At 45.4% G+C, this 20,906-nt stretch overlaps 1 protein-coding gene across 1 annotated transcript in view; it reads left to right on the top strand.

Moving 5' to 3' along the window:
* Window positions 1-10,991: 10,991 nt before the first annotated feature.
* Window positions 10,992-20,906, top strand: part of Dhx35 (DEAH-box helicase 35) — a 60,743-nt gene continuing 50,828 nt past the window's right edge. The window contains exons 1-2 of the mRNA XM_050151214.1: window positions 10,992-11,128; window positions 18,448-18,581. Coding sequence (XP_050007171.1) covers window positions 11,089-11,128; window positions 18,448-18,581 — 174 coding nt within the window. The 5' untranslated portion in view covers window positions 10,992-11,088. The remainder of the gene's footprint in view (window positions 11,129-18,447; window positions 18,582-20,906) is intronic.

The raw sequence follows: 20,906 nt of genomic DNA, 5'->3' as shown, positions 1-20,906 counted from the left end.
GCTTTTGTGTTTTCAAAGGAAAAACCCTGAGCTGCTTCAGAGAGGACCGTGGCTATCTGCCAAAGGAGTCCTGGGTGTGCATTCCTGGGTTCACGTTCACTCTAGTGGCCCCAATGGGTCCAATTTCATCAGATGGGTGTATTGTCAATGATTTAGCAATCCCATATCCCAGAGTAGGGGCAAGAAAGGACACTGACAATTATCCCAGATTCCTGGTCCAGTGTCAGTCTATTGTTACTGGTTCCCTACATCCTGCTAATCAGGATTGGTATGATTGTGGAATCCTGGTTTTGTCAGTCTCTTTCATAAAAACAGACAAAAGGAAAGAGTTAAACCGTGGCTTCCTCCTGGCTTGCCAGCCCAGAAGTCTACAATAAGTAGGGTGTGGTCTTCAAGAAGAATGCTGATGCATGCAGATCAGGAAGGTCACTGCAGGTTTTCATGAGTGTTCCAGGACTCATGACAAGGTTATCAGCTGCATTAGTGTTGTAGTCTGTGGCTGTCAAGCATGTTAGGACACTGGTGCATGCCTGGCTGTGAACCCGCTGGGCTGATCCTCCTTGAGTATACATTTTGCAGACTTACATTGCTTCTTTATGTGCTGCCTTAAATCCTCATGATATCTAGTGGCCGAGATTAGACAGCTGGCATCCCATCTTCAGATGTGGAAGCAGGCTGAAATTAAATAGCCTACTCAAGATCATATAGCTGCTCTAAGATGATGTAAGAACTTAAAGACAGGTGTCCAGATCCTCTACTGTGTGACTGTTTCCTTTGAAGTATAAAGGCCTTAGAGCCTGTTGCTTGTGTAGTGGGAGTTAATGCAGAAACAGCCACGTGAAGAAATGTAGGCACAAAGCCCTGATTGTGATCATGGATTTAAATTCCATTGAAATTTTAAACCCATGTTCTACAAGATTCTTAATAGACCTTCACCTAAGACATTATAGGCTTGGAGATGGCTTAATTGGTAAAGTACCGTATAAGCATGAAGACTTGTGTCAAAAGGCTGGGCATGGCAGCATGCACCTGTAATTCCAGTGCTGGGGAGGTGGAGAAGGAGGATCTCTGCGGTTTGCTAGCCAGCTGGTCTAACTCTAATCAGATTCAGTGACTGCTCCAGTCTCTAAAATATGGTGGGTGGAACTGTCAAGAAGGCTCAGCAGGTCAAAGCACTTGCTGCCAAACCTGATGACCGGAGTTTGACCCCTGGAACCCATATGGTGGGAGGAGACAATTGACTCCTGCAGTGTGACTAATTTCCACACATATCTGTGTCATGTGTGCATACACAAACCAAAAATATAAAAATTTTAAAATAGAAAATGAGGAATTGACCTCTGCCTGCCCGCATGAATGTATATACACACATGAACATGCACATACAATATATAAACACAAGTTATTGCTTAGTTGATAAAGTGCTTGCTTTGCAACCACTAGGAGCTGATTTCAATCCCAAGAACTCACAAAAATGTCACGAGGGGCTCATGAAATCCCAGGGTTGGGGAGGCAGAGACAGGTGGGTCCTGAGGCTTAATGACCAGGCAGCCTAGCCTACTTGATGAACTCCAGTAATTCTGTCTCAAAGGAAAAAAAAAAAGTGGATAGCTTCTAAAGAATAGCAGTTAAGATTGCTCTCTGACTTCCACACACAGATGTACACCTGTGCATAAATGCACCTCCCCCATTTCTGAGAAATTCTAAACCAATAAATTGAAAAGTTTATTCAGACTACCCAGGAGCAGTAAGTGGCGGGGCATCTCGCTGAGGGGTGAGAACTTGGCCATCACACACTCTTGACCACACTCGGCATCATTCTCTGAGAGTGCTGCCAACAATTAGAAATATGAGCAAGAGATAGATGGAAGATAAGAGCTTGGCGGTGGTAGTGCATGACTTTAATTCCAGTGCTTAGGAGGTAGAGGCATGCAGATCTCTGTGTTTGAGGCCAGTTGGGTCTACAGAGTGAGTTCCAGGAAAACTAGGACTGCACAGTGCAGTTTCTAGACTCTCCCCACCCCCTACCCAAAAAAAAAGAGGTAGATGGAATCCTAAGACAATGGTCCAGTCTTCAGTCTGGAAAATACCACCAGGCCAAGTGAGATCTGAGCCACCTGCATCAATCAGTCTACCGGCCTGCTCGGGGATGGGTGTGTAGTTCAGCGATAGAGCATGTGCAAGGCCCTGGGTGTGTAGTTCAGCGATAGAGCATGTGCAAGGCCCTGGGTGTGTAGTTCAGCGATAGAGCATGTGCAAGGCCCTGGGTGTGTAGTTCAGCGATAGAGCATGTGCAAGGCCCTGGGTGTGTAGTTCAGTGATAGAGCATGTGCAAGGCCCTGGGTGTGTAGTTCAGTGATAGAGCATGTGCAAGGCCCTGGGTTCAATAATCAGCATGCACTCCCCTCATTGGCTTCAGTCCTAAGAAGAGGATAGATAGCAGGGTGAAAATTCTCACTCCACCCACCTGATGTCATACTCAGCCCCTACAGACTAAGCTGTGATGGGTTATTTCTCTCAGCGCTAGGGTCAAACCAGAGGTCATACGTGCCAGGCAAATGGCCTAACTGAGCTACATTTTCTGCCAGTATTTAGCTCTAAAAGATAACTAAAAACAAAAAAAAATGGAATGGCTCAAAGGTTGGAGTACTTGTTGCTTTTAGAGGACCCAGATTTGATTCTTAGCATCCATATTGGGAATCACAACTATCCTTAACTCCAGTTCCGGGGAATCCAATGTCTCTTGGTCTTCACAGGCACCCACATGCTAAACATACATATACATAACAAAATAAATCTAAAATATCATTAAAGACATAACCATAATACAAAGTATTATACATAAGCAACACTGATTAAGTTTTTTCTGTCATCAAATGTTCAATGCTTAAATACAGCATCATTTCTTTTCTCACTAATGGTTTGTTCGAGTTAGAGCTCCATATAGGTTTTAGACCCACTCTGCAGGATTGGCAGCCTCTCATAAAACATGAAATCCTTTGAAGAGGTGGCTACCATGCCTTCATGGGCAGTGCGACTACAGAGTTACTTTTTACTGGAGGAACTTAAAGTGGCTAACAAGAAAAGCGGAAGCCAGGTGGGCAAGGTGGCTCAGCGGGTAAAGGTGCTTGCTTCCCTGTCTGACTACCTGAGTTTGGTTGCAGGGACCCTCCAACTCCTACAGTTTGTCCTCTAACATCAACTGGAACCTTGGCACAAATGTGCTTGCCCCCAGTAAATAAATAAATAAGTGTAATTCTAAAAATTACAACCTAAGCTTCAGGCTTGTGTAAATCAAACGTTTCATGAAAGAGTCAAGGTTACAGATACAAAATAGAACCATGCATGAAACTAAGAGTGCACGTGAGGACCTGCAAGACTCATGTAGTAGGACAATATGCAAAGCGGAGACACAGGAACCTGGTTTAGAAACACCAGTGTCCGCAAGGTGAAAACAATTATTCCTGCTACTAAGGGAATGCATTCATTTCTTACAAGGATATTCTCATATGTGGAGTGCTGGAGACGTTCTGTTGGCAGAGCGATTGCCTGGGTTTCATTCTCAGCATTGTAAATCCAGTGTGGTGGTGCACACCCATCATCCCTGCATTTGGGAGGTAGAAGAAGGGAGAATAGTGAACTCGGCATCATGCTTGGCTACATTGTGAGTAACCTGGGATACATGAGACCCTGTCTCAAAAATCAAAGGAAAAAGTTACTTCTGAACTCCAAAACGGTAATTTTTTTGAAATGTTGAGGTGAATGTATTTGGAAGGTTTCTGTATGAATGCACTTTTTACTGAGTGCATTTAGGTAAACCTGGTTTCACTGGGCTACAAACCTATATAGGTGCCCTAGTTTGCCTGGCACTGCCAGTTTTGCCTCTTATCCCGAGATCCCATCTCTCTAACACTCCCTTTCAGTGCACGTGAGGACCTGCAAGACTCATGTAGTAGGACAATATGCAAAGCGAAGACACAGGAACCTGGTTTAGAAACACCAGTGTCCGCAAGGTGAAAACAATTATTCCTGCTACTAAGGGAATGCATTCATTTCTTACGAGGATATTCTCATATGTGTCCCAGTTTTGAGGCTAGCCAGAAAGTATCTTGCTGTCCTAAGGAGGCCTTTCCCAACCCATCCAGCTCCCAGAACCACAGGCTCCTAAAGCTATCATGTCTTAGGGTTTCTGTGACTTCCATGAGACACCATGACCAACGCAACTTGGGGAGAACTTCCACACCACTATTCATCAATGAAGGAAGTCAGGACAGGAACTCAAACAGGGCAGGAACCTGGAAGCAGGAGCTGATGCAGAGGCCATGGAGGGGTGCTGCTTACTGGCTTGCTCCTTGAGGTTTGCTCAGCCTGCTTTTTCACAAAACCCAGGACCACCAGCTCAGGGATGGCTCCACCCACAACAGACTGGGCCCTCCCCATCAATCGGAAATTAAGAAAATGGCTTACAGCCAGATTTTATTGAAGTTCCCCGCCGACCTTGTATCAAGTTGTGTTGAAATAGGAGCGGCGGGGCTGCGTCCCCGGCACCCGGCCGCCCGCATGGTTAGTTTATGCCCCGAAATAATTACACGGAAACTGTATTCTTTCAAACACTGCCTGGCCGGGCTAGTTCCAGCTTCTTATTGGCTAGCTCTTACATATTGTTCTAACCCATTTCTAATATTCTGTGTAGCCCACGAGCTGGCTTACCAGGGAGGATCTTAACCTGCATCTGTCTGGAGCGGGAGAATCATGGCGACTCCTCCACTAAGCTTCTTTCTCCCAGAATTCTCTTCTGTTTTCTCCACCCACCTAAGGGTGGGCCTATCAAGGGGTCTAGGCAGTTTCTTTATTAATAAGAAATCACTCCCACATCATTTCCCCTTTTTCTGTTTAAACAAAAAAGAAAGGCTTTAACTGCCTTCTGCAATGTCTGTATCTCCTGTCCAGAATTATGTTCCAAAGCCTTCATTGAGGATTCTAAAGTATGAAGTTTGTCCATTAGAGATAAGTTCTCATCTTTGGACATAATTTTTATGGCATAAACCGTGCCTTTTTGTATTGACAATCTTTCCACCATTCTGTCATAAGCTTTAGACAAAACTTGATTTTCCCATTCAACCGTTTTAATTCTCTGAGATAATGTTTCAGTCCCTTCAGAAAGTGACTGATGAAATTTACGATTTAAATCAGCTGTTCCTTCTTCCATAGTAATAAATTTCTCCTTAATATCAGCCTGAACCTTTTCTAAATTTTTTTCAGTCACCATTGTCTTGTTAAACAAAGTTCTGTTCTATTCCTGCAGAACTTTAAACTGATTCTTGAGAAGATCATTGTCATGCTTAATCGTTTGTAGATGTTCAACCTCTGCCTTAAGAATCCTGGATTCATCTCCAATAGTTTTTAGATGTTCAACCTCTGCCTTAAGAATCCTGGATTTGTCTCTTAAAGACTCTATCAGACTTTTGTCGTCAAACCACTTAATACCAAGGAAAACTACTAATCCCAGAAGGATCCATAGATGTGGGGTGCTAGACACCTCTTGTAGGATCTCCCACATGGCACACTCAAAAAGGTTATTGAAGTTGGGAACGGTGATATTGTCAGACATTTTATTTATAAAAGGAAAAAAAAATTTTACCTGTAATGACTGGTTCCTGCCAGAGGTGGCGAAAGAGTCCACTTGAATCCACGTGGAGAGTTGATCTGAAATAAATCTCAAGACTGAAATTTATTCAAAGTGACCCCTTCGGGGCCAAATGTGGCGGTTTGTGTTGTAAAACCGCAAATATTTAAGCTTCCGTGTTCAGCTCCAAACGTCAAGGCAGAGAGGGAGGGGTTAACTCCTCTGGCGCTGCGAGAGGAACAAAGCGCTGGCTGCTGGCAGCTCCGGACCGCCGCAGCCTAGGACCGGTGTGGGGGAGGTGCGCTGTTGTTGCTAGGAACAAAGCGCTGCCTGCGGACCTAGAGCGGGTGGGCGGGCGAGCGAGCAGGCGCTGTGGCAATCTCGTCTGCCCAGGACCTGCTGTGGGCTGCGGGCTAACGAGCAGCGGGGGCAAATGGGCCCCACGTTGGGCGCCAAATGCGGCGGTTGGATTAATGAGCACCAATGATACTAGGTATTTGAACAAGTTTAATAACAAAACCAGACTCACGAAACCAAGGTTCCAGCGGAGTACCCGGCGGAGGCAGGAAGGGGCGCGCAGCATCTGCGTGCCCAATTTTTCAGTAAACATACGCCCGAGGGCAGCCCGCCCCCAAGGGGAGGGCTTATCCCTACAAAGTTGACACAAGCCAAGCCAGCACACAGCACAAATACAGACTCATGTGGTTGCTTGCTGAGTGCCTTTTCTGTGGATTTCTCCACAACACTGCACTCAGATCCTTGAAGGGGGTGAACACCATCATGGCTGGTGTGCAAAGCCAACAAGCCTGGCACATTTGAATATGGTCCTACAATCGCAGAAGACCCGCCTTAGACTCTCAACAGGTGATCCTGGCATAGGGTAAGTGACATCTGTCTGGTCTGGCTTCTTGAGAAGCTGGCAGCTCTAGTGAAGCAGACATGGGTGTGGTAGACATAGATTATTTTGGCTTTATTCATTTATCCTTTGGTAATCTCATGCTATGATGTCTCTCTGAAAACCATTCTGTCCCCACTTCCCTGTTTGGTTCCAGTGAGGCTGGCTGCACTTGACTCTGGTGATGGATCATGTGATCTAGCCCTACGCTAACCAGTCTATCGTATTCCCTAGCCCCACTGATTAATTCAGTCAGAGATACACAGGGCAGCGAGAGATATTTTTGCTAGAGAATTTTCTTCTGAAATGCTTAAAAGAGTTTCGGATCTTGATATGGCCATCTTGTTGCTGCATTACATGTGAGTGATAGACTGGTGGAACACAGAGTTCTGCCTATGCTGCATGTGCCCCGATGTAGCCCTGTCTTTAAGTCAGATACTCTTGGCATTTTTAGTATCTACAAACTCCTTTTTTTTTCACTTATTTTTTTTTTAAGGCATGGTCTCACGCTGTAGCCCAGGTTGACCAGGATCTCATTTCAACTCTTGGAAATCCTCCTGCCTTAGCTTTCCAGGGACTAGGGTTACAGGTGTGAGCCACCATGCCCAGCTGCATGAACCATTTTTGCTGAAGTGATGATGAGCTGGTTTTTTTTAAATTTTTTAAAATTTATTTTACATACTAACCATTTATTTTACATAGTTCCTTCTTCCCACCTCCTGTCTATCCCCCTATCCACTCCTTCTCCATTCAAAATGGGGCAGGCTTCCCATGGGAGTCAACAAGGCAAATCATAACACTTTGAGGCAGGACCAAGCTCCTCCCCCTGTATCAAGGCTGGGCAAGGCATCCCTGCATGGGGAATAGGATCCAAAAGACCATGAACTGGGTTTTCTATACTTGCATTTCTATAAATGCAATAAAATTTCAACCCTTAAGCCCTATGCTTCTTAAACACAGGCAATGCGGACGTGGTAATCCAGAAGTATTTCAGAGCAGAGAGTACCTTACCATAGGCACAGAAACACGTCTTCCATATGCCCAAATAGCAATACGTTTTTCTCTGTGTTCAAATTCAGTCGTTTCTTTTCCCTTTGACAGCTTGGGCTAGAGATTACTTTTTTTAAAACCTCTTTTTTTTTTAAATGGCACTTTTAAAATAGTTTTTATTGAGCTATTTATTTTTCTCCACTCCCTCCTCTTCTTCTCCCCTCCTCTTCTACCCTCTCCCATGATCCCCATGTTCCCAATTCACTCAGGAGATCTTGTCTTTTTCTACGTTAGAGATTAGTTGCAAGGTAGAGTTGGACTGAAAGGTTGCCATTTTCTGTGAAACAGGAATCTAATGAAGGGGTCGCCATGTGAGGGAAAATCTGCCACCTGGAAGTTGCAAAATATACCTCCATATGACAAAACGATCAAATTTTTGTAGAATTATTGGCAATGAACCAAATCAGTTCTGGATTCTCTCTTAAGAAACAGTCATTCTTGCCAGGATTGAAAATGCATTTGGGACGTTTAGGCAGGAGGCTTATGATTTTGGGGCCAGTCCAGGAAGAGCATGTCTTAATGAGAACATAATGAGAGCATGTCTTTAAAAAAAGTTTAACTTGGAGTAGCTATTTTAGGCCATTCTTTCTGAAAAAAAAATTAACCAGAAAGATTATTGAGACAAGTCCTCTTTTGTAACAATAAAAGCACAATATCAGAGTGGACAGTATTACTTAGTAAAAGTCTGGGGAAGCCAAACAATCCACCTGGTGGACAGTGGGACCCTGAGGACAATCTGAGGCAGGCGAATGTAGGTGAGCTTAGTTCTGATGGCTCTAACTGGCCCTTCTGTGGCTGAAAACACCAACCTGGGAACTAGGAAACCTGAGATCTAGTTCTCATCTGTAATCCCAGTACACAGGAGGTTGAGGGAGGATTATTATCCTGGACCATGTGGTTCAAGACCATCCTGGGCAACACAGTGAGTTCCAGCTAGGGCTTCAGAGTGATACTTGGTCTCAGACACAAAACACACACACCACACACACACACACACACACACACACACACACACACACACACAGTCCCTCATTGATTCTGACCCAGTCTTCTTAACTTCCATGAACCTGTATTATAAGATTAGGCTAGATGTTGATTAAATTTTCCAGTTTCAAGATTGTGATGTAATAATGTGGGCGCTCCCAATCTGTTGTCTCTTTTTAATAGGAAAATTTCTTTGAAAGTCATAATAAAACATAGACATGGAAATAAAGCTGGCCTTGGTGGTGTACACCTTGGTCCTAGCTACTTCAGAAGCCTGAGGCAGTAGGCTTGCTTGAGTTCCAAACTTGAAAAGCAGTGTTTTTTAATATTTTAAGTTTATGAAATATTTTATTCAATTTTCTTATTAGTGTGATGTGACTTGTGCATGCCCACATGTACCACATGTAGGTATATGTGTATACAGATCAGAGGACAGGTTTGTGAGTTGGCCAACTTCTTTCACCTTTACGTGGGTTCTGGGGATCAAATTTAGGTTGTTAGAATTACATGGCAAGAATCTTTAACTCCCAAAGGTAGCTCCATCTTCCCAAGAAGCAGCCTTTAAAAATAAAAGAAACAGGCCCCCAGGCAGGGGGTAGGAAAAACATTTACAGATTGGCATTTTTCATGCATAAGTATTATTTTCTGTATAATGAAAAGATAAAAAGGATTTGGTGTTGGGATTACAGCTCAATGATATTAGATTCTGGGTTAGATTATAGCTCCCTGGTATGAAGTTCTGGGTTAGATTGCCAATATTGCTATAATAATTTAGAAACATGGTATTTAAAATATGTACTTGCTCAAGTCGCACTGAGCAATTGGCAATACACATATAAAAAGTATGATAAGATTCTGTCTTCAAGAAATTCTCAGCATTGGACTGAGGAGTTGGTTCAGCGGTTAAGAGCACTGGCTGCTCTTCCAGAGGATCCAGGTTTGATTTCCAGCACCCAGTTGTAACTCCAGTTCCAGGTGATTCAACACCCCCTTCTGGCCTCCATGGGCACAGACACATAGTTGGTATAGAGACACACAAGCAGGCAAAATTCATATACATAAAATAATTTTTAAAATATAGAAGTTCCTAGCATGAAAATAGAGGTAGAGTAACTTTAGTAAACTACACAAATCTTATGGTAAAAGCATGGGCTTGTAAGTCCTGAGTCCACAGGGGGAACCTTTGGAAGTGAACCCAGAAGGGGCCTAGTGATGCTCCTTCAAGGACGTGAAGGTCTTAAGCCATACATGGAGAATTCTCCACTGAAGGATTAGCATATGCTGAACTTTAATTATTAAGGAAACAAATCAAATCTGGAAAAATGAGGTAAACTCAGACTTCGTTCACTTGGTGCATTTGCTCTTGGAGTTGAGCCAGTGAGAGCTAATATGGACCTGGTGCCGGCAATGCCTCGCATTATCTTCCACACTCTGTACTTCACCTCACCTAATACTCCTTTGAAGCTCATTTTACAACTGAGGTTAAATGTCGGCCAGGAGCCATGTGACGGTTAAGGTAAGGATTCCGAATCAGGCCTGCTGCCTTCTCTGGAGCTTTCCATAACTGGCCATTTCTCTCAGAGAACAAAGCACAACATTTTCTTCAGAGCTCTAAAAATGTAGAGATTCTAAAGCCTCTTAATTTGTGGTTCCCTTATAAAACATTTACAGGTCAGCAATACTAGCCATTCTTTGTTTAAAATGTATAATCTTTCCCAAGCTTGCTGCTGGGCCCGGGAATTTGGGAGCATCCTACAATGCATGTTACTGGGTTATGTCCCTGTAGACTGAGGATTGGCTGAGCAATTATAAAGAAGCGTTTGATTCATGAAGTCGACCTGGAGGGAACACTGGGTGAATGCCCTGGCCTGACTGATCTAATTTCCAGTCTCATCTTCCAACCCAATAAACTCCTCCGTTCCCATTTACCGACAATTCTCTTAGGATCAGAAGACGCCTGTTAACATTTCAGTTTTACTTGCTGATAATAAGCATCATTCTACTGCTTATCCAGCGTTAATTCACTTTGAGTTCATCCCTGCTCTACCCCTGCCTGGGAAACAAGAAACCACAGTCCCTGGGAACACAGAAATATTAACTGAGTCATTAGAAGCAGGAGGCAGATACCATTATTATCTCTTCGTATGAAAAAAGAGACTAAAAGGGACGCAGCTGCGACAGCGTGTAAATATGAGCATGTCTCCGTTCACCAGGGAAGCACTGCCTCCGTGCACACTGGGCTACGCGAGCTCCCAAAAGTAAGCGTGAGCTCAGGGCGCCTAAGCAGGGAGGGAGAGCCAGCCTCACCGCCAACTTGGCGGAGCGGCGTCACGTGGACCAGGGGGAGGTGCTGAAATGACTGTCCTAAAGAAGCCGCGATCACGTGGTCCAAAGTGGGCGGTGCCACTAGGGGCGTGGTTTCACCTTCCCTGGGACCCTGGCTGAGTCCGCTCGCGGGCCACGCCCCTCGAGTCCCGAGGGACTCGCGCGCGTTTACCGGGGCGGAGTCTTCTTCGTGACCTTTCACCCCAGCATGGCTGCGCCCTTGGGACCTGTGAAGTTCTGGAAACCCGGTAAGGCACGAAAGGAAACCTGGGTAATTCGGCGACTTGACTTTGGTCCTGGGGAGCGGCCGTGTGCCTGACTGGGGAGGGCTGGGTAGCATCCCCTTCGCGCGCGTGGATGCTGCAGCCCACGGTGGTCCCCCAACCTGGGCGGGAACTGCGGGTGACCTTGTTTGAATGATGCGGAATCGCGAAGCGCCCACGAGTGTCTTGCTGCTGCCCTAGGGCTGTATTGGGACTCGGTAGGCGGTGCCGCTCACGGCCTTGGAAGCTCAGGTTTTGGAGTCAGAGTGTCGAGGTTCTAGTGTGCCTCTCTGCTTAGCAGCTGTAGCTGGAGGACCTTGAGCGGCGCTCTCAATCCCTCCGAGCTTTGGTCCCCTCAGCTGTGACGTGGGCGGCTACGAACACCTGTCCTGTGGGCGTGGAGTCAGGAGTAACGATCGGACTTATTGGCTCATAAAAGGGAAAATGTGTTCCAGTGTTTTAGCCAAGGTCCTGAATGTTTACCACAAAGTGAACGCCCTCTTTCCTAGTGCCTGTCACCTCTTTTTGTCTTGCAGGCTAATAATTACCGTCAGAGCATCTTTGATTTTGCATTTTTTTTATGGCCAGGTTTTTATTAAGTCATACATACATACCAGACCATGCTCATGAAGGATACTTCCTTTTGTCCATGCCTCTTATAAAAACAACAAACAAACAAACAACAGCTTCTTAACCGGTGTCAGCCTCCACCCTTACTTTTTCTTGTATATATTTCTTTTTCTCCTCTACCTGCACCACAGATGGTCTGGAGGTATACACTATATTGTGGCGAAAACGATATGAGACAGAAAAGGTAACAGGGAACAGCTTTTAAAGGGTGTCTTAGGTGGTCCCCAAAATTCTGATCATGTGCCTAAGTGTTAGAGAAATAAACCCAAGCAAGTGACACAGTTAATTCTTTTTTAATTAATTAATATCTTAAAAAATCTTTTCTATTTTACATGCCAATCCCAGTTCCCACTCCCTCCCTTCCTCCTTCTCCCTCCACCTCCCCTCCATACCCTCTCCATCCACTCTTCAGAGAGGGTAAGGTTTCCCATGGGAAGTCAACAAAGCCTAGTACATTGCTTTGAGGCAGGACCAAGGCCCTCACTGCTATGTCTAGGCTGAGCAAGGTATCCCTCCAAAGAGAATGGGTTCCAAAAAGCCAGTCCAGGTAGTAGGGATGAATCCTGGTCTCACTGCCAGTGGCCCCACACTCCGCCCCAGCCATATAACGGTCACCCACATTCAGAGGGCCTAGTTTGGTCCTATGCTGGTTCCCCCACTGTCAGGCTGGAGTTGGTGAGCTCCCATTAGCTCAGGTAAGCTGTTTCAGTGGAGATCCCCATCACAGTCTTGACCCCATTTCTCATATTATCACTTCTCTCTCCAACTGGACTTTGGGAGCTCACCCCAAAGATCCGCTATGGATCTCTGCATCTGCTTCCATCAGTTGCTGGATGAAGGTTCTATGATGACATTTAAGATAATCATCAATCTGACTATAGGGCAAGGCCAGTTCAGGCACTTTCTCCACTATTGCTTAGGGTCTTAGCTGGGGTCATCCTTGTGGATTCCTGGGAATTTCTCTAGTGCCAGGTTTCTTGCTAGCCCAATAATGGCTCCCTCAATCAAGACATCTCTTTCCTTGCTCTCATCTCTGTCCTTTCCCCCCTCAACTATACCCTTCATATATACCCTTCCCCCTCCCCTTGGTGACACTTTCATGATTCAGCATTTCCAGGCCTCAGCTGATTGTCTAATAAGTAAAATAAATACCATTTACTTATAAAGAGTTTATCATGTGGTACCAGGGTACCCTTTTGGTTAAAGAACCTGGAATTACTCTTAGAGTCTATCCCATTGTTTAGTTCATCGAGAAGTCGAGCGCACATGCCCGAGGCCCCGCTCCCTAGGCCCTGCTCTCAAGAGGTACTCTCACAACTGATTCTGAAGTTGTGTGCCATTTGGAAGAGACTCTAAGCAAGGCAGATGAGGTGATGATAAACAAGATGGGCTCAAGCGCTGGGTTGCTGTGCCTTCCCTGCCTACCACTTACCTGGTGACCTGCAGAGCCACATGAGTGCTCCATCTCTGTTACCTTATGGGTAATTTGACATAAGAGGATTGCTGTGAGGATTAAATGATTAAATGAGGGCAGTGCACAGAAAGCCTCTTGGCGCTAGGCACACAGCCATCATAATTGTATAGAAGGAGAGGGAGGAAGGCAGAGGGTGGGACCTTGACTGCGACATGGAGACGGTCATGTTTTTGGAGTGGACTCTGAAGGGTGAAGAAAGCTTGCTATGGTTTGTGTATGGTGAGGTAGGGAATGGCTCTCCAGGCCATTGGAAGTAGGATTTGTGTCTTAAGGCTGTTCCCAAGCCCCCAATTGTGGAATACCGTGATGGTGTTAATTGTGGCTATATTTTGGGGAATGGCAGGAGATGATGCTGGAAAGGTAGGAGGGTACCTCATCTTGAACTGTCCTTGGTAAGTTAAAGGATTTGGGTTCCTGAGCCAGTGAGGCAGCGGTGCTTGCTGTGAGAACCCGATGCCTCCAGCTTGATCCCCATAGCTCATGCAAGGGTGGCTGGAGAGAACTGACTCTATAAAGTTGTCCTTTGGCTTCCATGCACATACCTTGGCATGCATGTCCATACGTATGTGTAGACGCACGCACACGCACTAAGCATCTAAGCAGGGAACTTCCCAGGTTTCCTTTGGAAAGTTGACTCTGGCAGTGATACAGTGAGGAAGACCTCTCTTTAGAGCACTTGCTACTGAAGTCTGGGATGAATATCAAACCTCAGTTCTAGCCTGGGAGCTGACAGGAGGGGCCATTAGACACTAAAGGTAAAGAGAAGGTGAAAACAGTAATAACTTCTTTGCGCTGTGGATGGAGTAATGGCCTAATGGTAAGTGGGTCTGGGTGGGGTGACTGCCTAGGTAAGCGGGTCCCAAATTTTGCTGTATAGTTGAATTATTTGGAGAACTAAAAAAAAAACAAAAAAAACAAAAAAAAAAAACAGAAACAAAACCCCTCAAGTGTCCTTTCACTTTTGTCAAGAAATCAGGAACCGGGCAGCAGTATGTCTTAAATATTTTGGGGAGCTTCAGGCATCAAAGTTGGGGACTCACTGGCCCAGGTATACTATTTTGATTTAGTGAGATTTGAGTAGCCTGGTAGGTTCTGAGCTCTGGGCTAGCCACTTTGACTTACAGCATCTTATCAACTAGTAACAACATCTCTCTGGCCGGGCGGTGGTGGCGCACACCTTTAATCCCAGCACTCGGGAGGCAGAGGCAGGCGGATCTCTGTGAGTTCGAGGCCAGCCTGGTCAACAAGAGCTAGTTGCAGGACAGGAACTAAAAGCTACGGAGAAACCCTGTCTTGAAAAGTCAAAAAAAAAAATTTTTTTTTAAAATGGCTCAGTGGTTAAGAGCATTGCCTGCTCTTCCAAAGGTCCTGAGTTCAAATCCCAGCAACCACATGGTGGCTCACAACCATCTGTAATGAGGTCTGGTGCCCTCTTCTGGCGCCTGCATAGAATATTGTATTAAAAAAAAAAACCCAACATCTCTCTGATGAGTTGATATTCTCACAGCTGAGCAAACTCAAGATACAAAATGGATTGTGGGAAAGGCAGGTCAGGGAGGTGGTTGGAGCTGAGTATAAGGCTAGATCGTGGAATCATGAGCATGTCTTGTAGGCTCAAAGTACAGGTTCAGATAGCTACAGGAGCTTTTTAGACAAACTACATAAGGGAAGAGTGTAATGGAATACTATGTGATGAGATTGGAGGGTTTCTCATGTGCAGTGGACATGTGTGCACTGCAATCTGCATATGTGGTACCACACTCCACCTGATTGTTATATGGACTCAGAGTTGTCAGATTTTCCTTCCTTCCTTCCTTCTAGTGTTGAATTCTCTCCTAGCCTAGACACGCCTTAACTGTGATCCTCCTGCTACAGCCTTCTGAGTAGCTGGGATTACAGACCCATGCCTAAGCTTGGCTCCCAAATGGGAAAATAATGGTTGATGTTTTAAGTGAAATATTTTTCTGCATGTTTTAATACATGCCTGTAATTCCAGCACTTGGGAAGCTGAGGCAGGAGGATTGAGTGCTCAAGGCTAGCTTAGGCTCAGAGTGAGTTTCAGGCTATCCTGAGCTACAGCTCAAGACTCCCATTTAATAAGACTAAACTGACAAGAAAGATCTTCTCCAGGTAAGCAGCAACAACATCATCTGAGACATTTCAGTGGTGGTGCGAGTGGAGCCTTTAAATACTGTTTCTTCTCTCTAACTTAGGCGAGTGCTATACTAGCCTTGTGCGACCTGCCTGAGGTTTCCAGGAGAAAATGCTCACTTTTTCTGCTGGCTCACATGTATGGGTCAGAAGGGCCCGTCCATTTTCATTTACTCCCTCAACAAGTACTTAATGGTGACTAACCTTGTGCCTTGCAGAAGCTTTATTGAGCTGCTTTGAGGATTTTTTTTTTCTTTTACTTGATTCATGGTAAGAATTGTGTTGTAGGGCAGGAGAGATGGCTCAGTGGTTCAGAGATCATTCGCTGTTCTTGTGGAGTACCCAAATTGCGTGGCTCACAATCTCTTATGACTTTAGCTCCAACACCCTCTTCTGGCTTCCTAGGTTGAAGGGATTCTGAACTGGGTGCTGTTGTCAGCCTTGCTTTACTGATGGGGAATGAAAGCATTAATGGCTTGTGAAAATTGCAAAAATGCCACTCCCTGCAGCATGGCACACACTCCCGATTTAAAAACAGTCATAAACAGAGTGGGCTGCGGGGCATGTATGGACGGAGAGCAGCCTTGGGCTTCTTCGGCTGAATGAAGCCTTTTGTAAGGAGAAGAAAAGGCAGTGCGGATGATAGCAGCTGTTCTTGTAAAAGTTCTTACCAGCTGTAAGGTTAGAGACAGAGAGACCAAGCCTGGGTCCCAGCTGTGAGCCAGCTGTGGTACAGTGAACAGTGTTCAGATACTGCAGTCATATTGGCATGGTTTAGATGTTTCGGGAAGAGGGGCATTCTGAACAAAAACAGCAGAAGGAATACAGTACTCTCTGCTGTAATTTTCTTGTCCAAGAGTTCAGGACATAGCAGTAGTAAGTAGAGGACCGGAAATCTGCTTCTCCAACCCAGGCTTTGGTCCAGGCCCTGCTCTGTCTTTTTTCTCTTCAAAAGAAAGGTTAGCCATTTGGCAGAAGGTTAGCAGGCAGCTGTGCCCCACTTACCTGCTGTTTGACAGCTGTGTTCCTGGAAGAACCTGGAACAGGGCTGGAGATGAAGCTGCTGGAGCCCTGAGGTTGGTTCCAGGAATCTGCAGCCCTGGATCTCCTGTCAGATACATTGTGTTCTCTCAGGTTTCCTTCAGGAGGGGAGTTCATGGCCTTTATCCCATCTGGAGCCCTACAGAAATGGAGAATGCTGGGTGTGGTAGCACATGCCTGTTAGTCCCAGAACTTGGTGCTGATGCAAGATTGGGAGGTCAAGGCCAGCCTGGGATATGTCAGGAGACCCTGTCTCCAAAAACCAACGTGTCAGGGTAAATAAAATGGAGTCGCTACTTTAACCTTACCACAAAGCTCCCATCTTTCAGTGGCTTTGCAGGTTCTAGATCAGAAGACTCGGAAGTCACTGTTTCGGGTGATTATCTTTGAGATGCCCCCAGTAGGGGCTGTGCAACCTTCTGAACTTAGGGAGCTTTTCCTGATTCCCGAGGCAGCACACTCTGTGGCTCAACAGCTCTGACATTTAGATATGTCTTCCTTATGTTGAGCTGAATTTTCTCATTTAATTTATATCTATTTACTTTAAAAGGATTTATTTTTATTTTTGATGTTTGAGTGTGTGCCTACGTGTATTTTGTGCACTGTGCGTTGTTCTAGTTCTCATGGAGCCGGAAGAGACCGTTAGAGCTCTAGAACCGGACGGTTGATTGTGAGTCACCAGGTCCCCTGCAAGAGGAGCAACTGCTTTTATCCACCTAGCCATCTCTCCAGCCCCTTCCTGTTGTTTTATTTAGCTAGTTTTATTTTTATGTGTGTGAGCTTTGACTGTATGTGTATCTGTGCACCTTGTGCATGCCTGGCATCAGGTCCTGTGGAACTGGAGTTATGGATGGTTGTGAGCCACTGTGTGTGTGCTAGAAATTTAACCCGGGTCCTCTGCAAGAGCAGCAAGTGCTCTTAACCGCTGAGCTGTCTCTCCATTCTCACTTGTATCTTAACCTACTTCTGCCCATGGCTCACACAGACAAGTTGGCAATGAAAGCAACAGAACCATGGCTCACACAGACAAGTTGGCAATGAAAGCAACAGAAACTGATCATATGGAGCCCATACTTCTTGGTGGGGTCTTTCTTCTCCATTTATCATGCTTTGAGCTAGGTGCTGTGGCTGTCTGCTTTTTAATCTACCCTGCGGTGTTTCTGGGACGGTCATTTTCATGTAACTACCCTAGGTCACGTGCAGCTGCTCTCACTGTAGGTGGATCGTGTTAGGCTTTCTACCTAAGGGGAAGCGAGTCCCGCATGGTGCAGTATAAAGAACCCCCCCCCCCTATGCCCTATGCATCGTACACTTAGCACTGAAGTCCCTTTCCTTTCACTACATGGCACTTCCCTGTCATTCTTGTACCAAGGTCCATTCTCCTGGGAGGCAGCGTGTGAGAGGCATTCAGTCCGTGAGGGTCAGCCTGCACCCGTGCTGCCCAGGGCTGGGTTCTAGTGCTTAGAGCAGTGCCCACCCTGAAGCATTCACACAGGCTGTCTTGTTCCTGGGTGCCTGGGTAACTGGCGGTCTGTGGGCGGAGCTCTGGGCCATCAGCAGCCTGTGGAGAAACCACCCCCAGCTGGAAGGTTGTCAAGAGGTGCAAGAGGTGAGGGAGGGGGAAGCCATGGCAGCCTGAGCCCCTGGTTCCTATTGTCTCTGAGTCTTGCTGTCTGTCAGGACCAGGCTTTGGCCTTGGCTTTGGCAGATTCCCACTGGGTTCCTTTCTCTTCTGTTCAGAATTTGGTAGGACTGCCATATTCCTTGTTCTAGACTCTGCACTGAAACTTTCAGGGACTTTTTTAGTGTTCTGACGGGCAACTCCCTTGCTGCTGTTGCTCCCTCCTCCTCCTCTTCTTCCTCTTTAACTTTTTGAAACCACAAAGTTTAATACTTTTTAGTAGTTTGAAATCAAAAACATTGTTTCTTTTGTATATCTGTTTTTTACACACCCATTTTTTTTTTTTTTTACTACATCAGAATCTGAAAAAAACCATTTCTGCTGCAGGTACAGAGGGGCCAGGCGTCAGCATCTCTGAAGAGAGACAAAGTGTCGCTGAGAACTCTGGGACGACCATCATTTACAATCCCTATGCTGCCCTCTCCATAGAGCAGCAACGGCAGAAACTGCCTGTGTTCAAGGTACGGTATGTCTGTGGCCCATACTGTGAGCTTGTCACTGGAGGAACTGGACTATCACTGAATGGTTCTATAAGTCACAGTGAGCCAGAGGAACCCCCACCCCATTCCAGTGTGTGTGTGTTTGTGTATGTGTGTGTACATGTGCGTGTGTGCATGTGCATACATGTGTGTAAGCATGGGAATGTGTGTGTGTGTGTGTGTGTGTGTTTGCATTTGGGGAGGCACAGGGGGAGAGAACCCTTTAAGATTGGGAAGTCCTTAAGATTTTTCTTTTCGATCTTGCATATTAGGAAATAGGAAATTGCTTTCAATTATGAACTACTTTAGATACAGAAAATGACACAGTAACACAGTGAACTTCTGTGAATCCAGAGTCAACCTGTTATTAACATATGGCCAATTTTTGCTTTCTTTTAAAAGACATATTTAACACAGTTAATTGGTAATTTGGAAGAGATCAGTTAGTGCTGCAGTCCTTAATAAGACAGTGCTGGGATTTTGGTGAGGCTATCAGACACTCAGCTTTACGAGTGCACATGCCATGGCGGTTACTCAGCTTGCAAGAGACCAAAGTGTAAACTTGAGTACATTCAAACCTCCTTGTCTATGGTGACCGAAGTTCTTTAGTACCATGGACACTGTTGATGGGTCTGTTGGCAGCTCCACGTGGGAGATCCCTTGCAGTCAGAAAGTAGGCTCAGAGGTGAGCTGAGTGTCGCTGGTGAATACTGGTCTCAGCCTCTGATGAGGATGCTGAGGTTTGAGTTTTGCCTGCTTCTGTGATGTCTCTGGAATGGCTAGAGTAGGCATGGTCAGCAGCGTGCATGCCTGTCTCTGTGCTGGGCAGAGCTGGGTGGAAGATAACATGGCTTCTTTGTCTGTCTTTCTTTCTTTCTTTCTTTCTTTCTGTCTGTCTGTCTGTCTGTCTGTCTGTCTTTCTTTCTTTCTTTCTTTCTTTCTTTCTTTCTTTCTTTCTTTCTTTCTTTCTTTCTTTCTTTCTTTCTTTCTTTCTTTCTTTCTTTCTTTCTTTCTTTCTTTCTTTCTTTTCTATACAATATTCTGTCTGTATGCCTGAAGGCCAGAAGAGGGTGCCAGACCTCTTTACAGATGGTTGTGAGCCACCATGTGGTTGCTGGGAATTGAACTCAGGACCTTTGGAAGAGCAGGCAATGCTCTTAACCACTGAGCCATCTCTCCAGCCCCCGGCTTCTTTGTTTTTCGTTTGCTTTGTTTTTTCTTTTTTGTGCTGAGTATTTAATCCAAGATGTGCCAGGCAGGTGTTCAACCCCTGAACTGTGTCATATCCCCAATGCTTTTAGTTTTTGTTTTGAGACAGGGTCCTGCTAAATAGCCTAGCCTAGACTCACTCTGTAATTCAGGCTGGCTTTGAACTTGGGATTCTCTTGTCTCAGGCTTCTGAGTTGCTGGGATGACAGGTGTGTGCCACCAGCCCTACTAAGACAGTGAGTTCTTAGACTTGGGGGTTCTTTTTACTTAGACACTGCTGGTAATTCCCTTCCATGATGTGTTTTTTCTCCACATGTGGAATCTAGCTAAGTTGCTTTGCTTGGCATTTTAGGTGACCTTAAACATTTTAGTGTCTCTGACAGAGTCTGAGCTTTTTCCTCAGTTGACATTATCCATTGTACATGATTGGGATATGTGGGTGGGACCCTCAGGACATGAGATCAGCTTACCATTGCTTTCTCACCACTGAAGGGCACCTTATTTATTTATTTATTTATTTATTTATTTATTGTCTTTCAAGACAAGGTTTCTCTATATAACATTCCTGGCCGTCCTGGAACTCACTCTGTAGACCAGGCTGGTCTCAAACTCCTGTCTGGAAGGGAACTGGTTTTGAGCCACAAGGAAGTGGATTCTGGAGTAGACTTCAGGGTCCCACCCTGTTACACCATTTGCTAGGTCACCTTGCTTCACTATTGTCAGCTTCCATTTCCTTATCTGTGCTATGTCTTAATAGCACCTTCTTGTGGGATTGCTGTCAGGCATGGCCGAGGTCACCTGTGGCCTTTATAAGGTGCCTGACACAGTAACTACCCAAGAATAAGGAAGTGGCTGTTTACTGGGTATTTATGTTGACCTTTCTTGACTGCTCATCATTTTCTAACTGTCATACAAGTGAAATGAAACCTTAATGAAAACAAGTTGAGCCGGCTGAGGGATGGGGAGAAGTGTGCATTGTGATAAAAGGCAGAGCAGAGCCTAAGAGCTGTTGGACTCTGTGAGATGCTGAATACCCATCTAGGAGGTGAAAAGACGGTGTTGCTCCTTCAGCTTCTCTCCTGTTCAGACTGAATGTAA

This window comes from Alexandromys fortis, unplaced genomic scaffold, assembly GCF_014885135.2.
Source record: "Alexandromys fortis isolate MF-2015 unplaced genomic scaffold, M_Fortis_MF-2015_v1.1 scaffold_27, whole genome shotgun sequence".
Lineage (NCBI taxonomy): Eukaryota > Metazoa > Chordata > Mammalia > Rodentia > Cricetidae > Alexandromys > Alexandromys fortis.
This window is presented reverse-complemented; position numbering and strand designations above follow the sequence as displayed.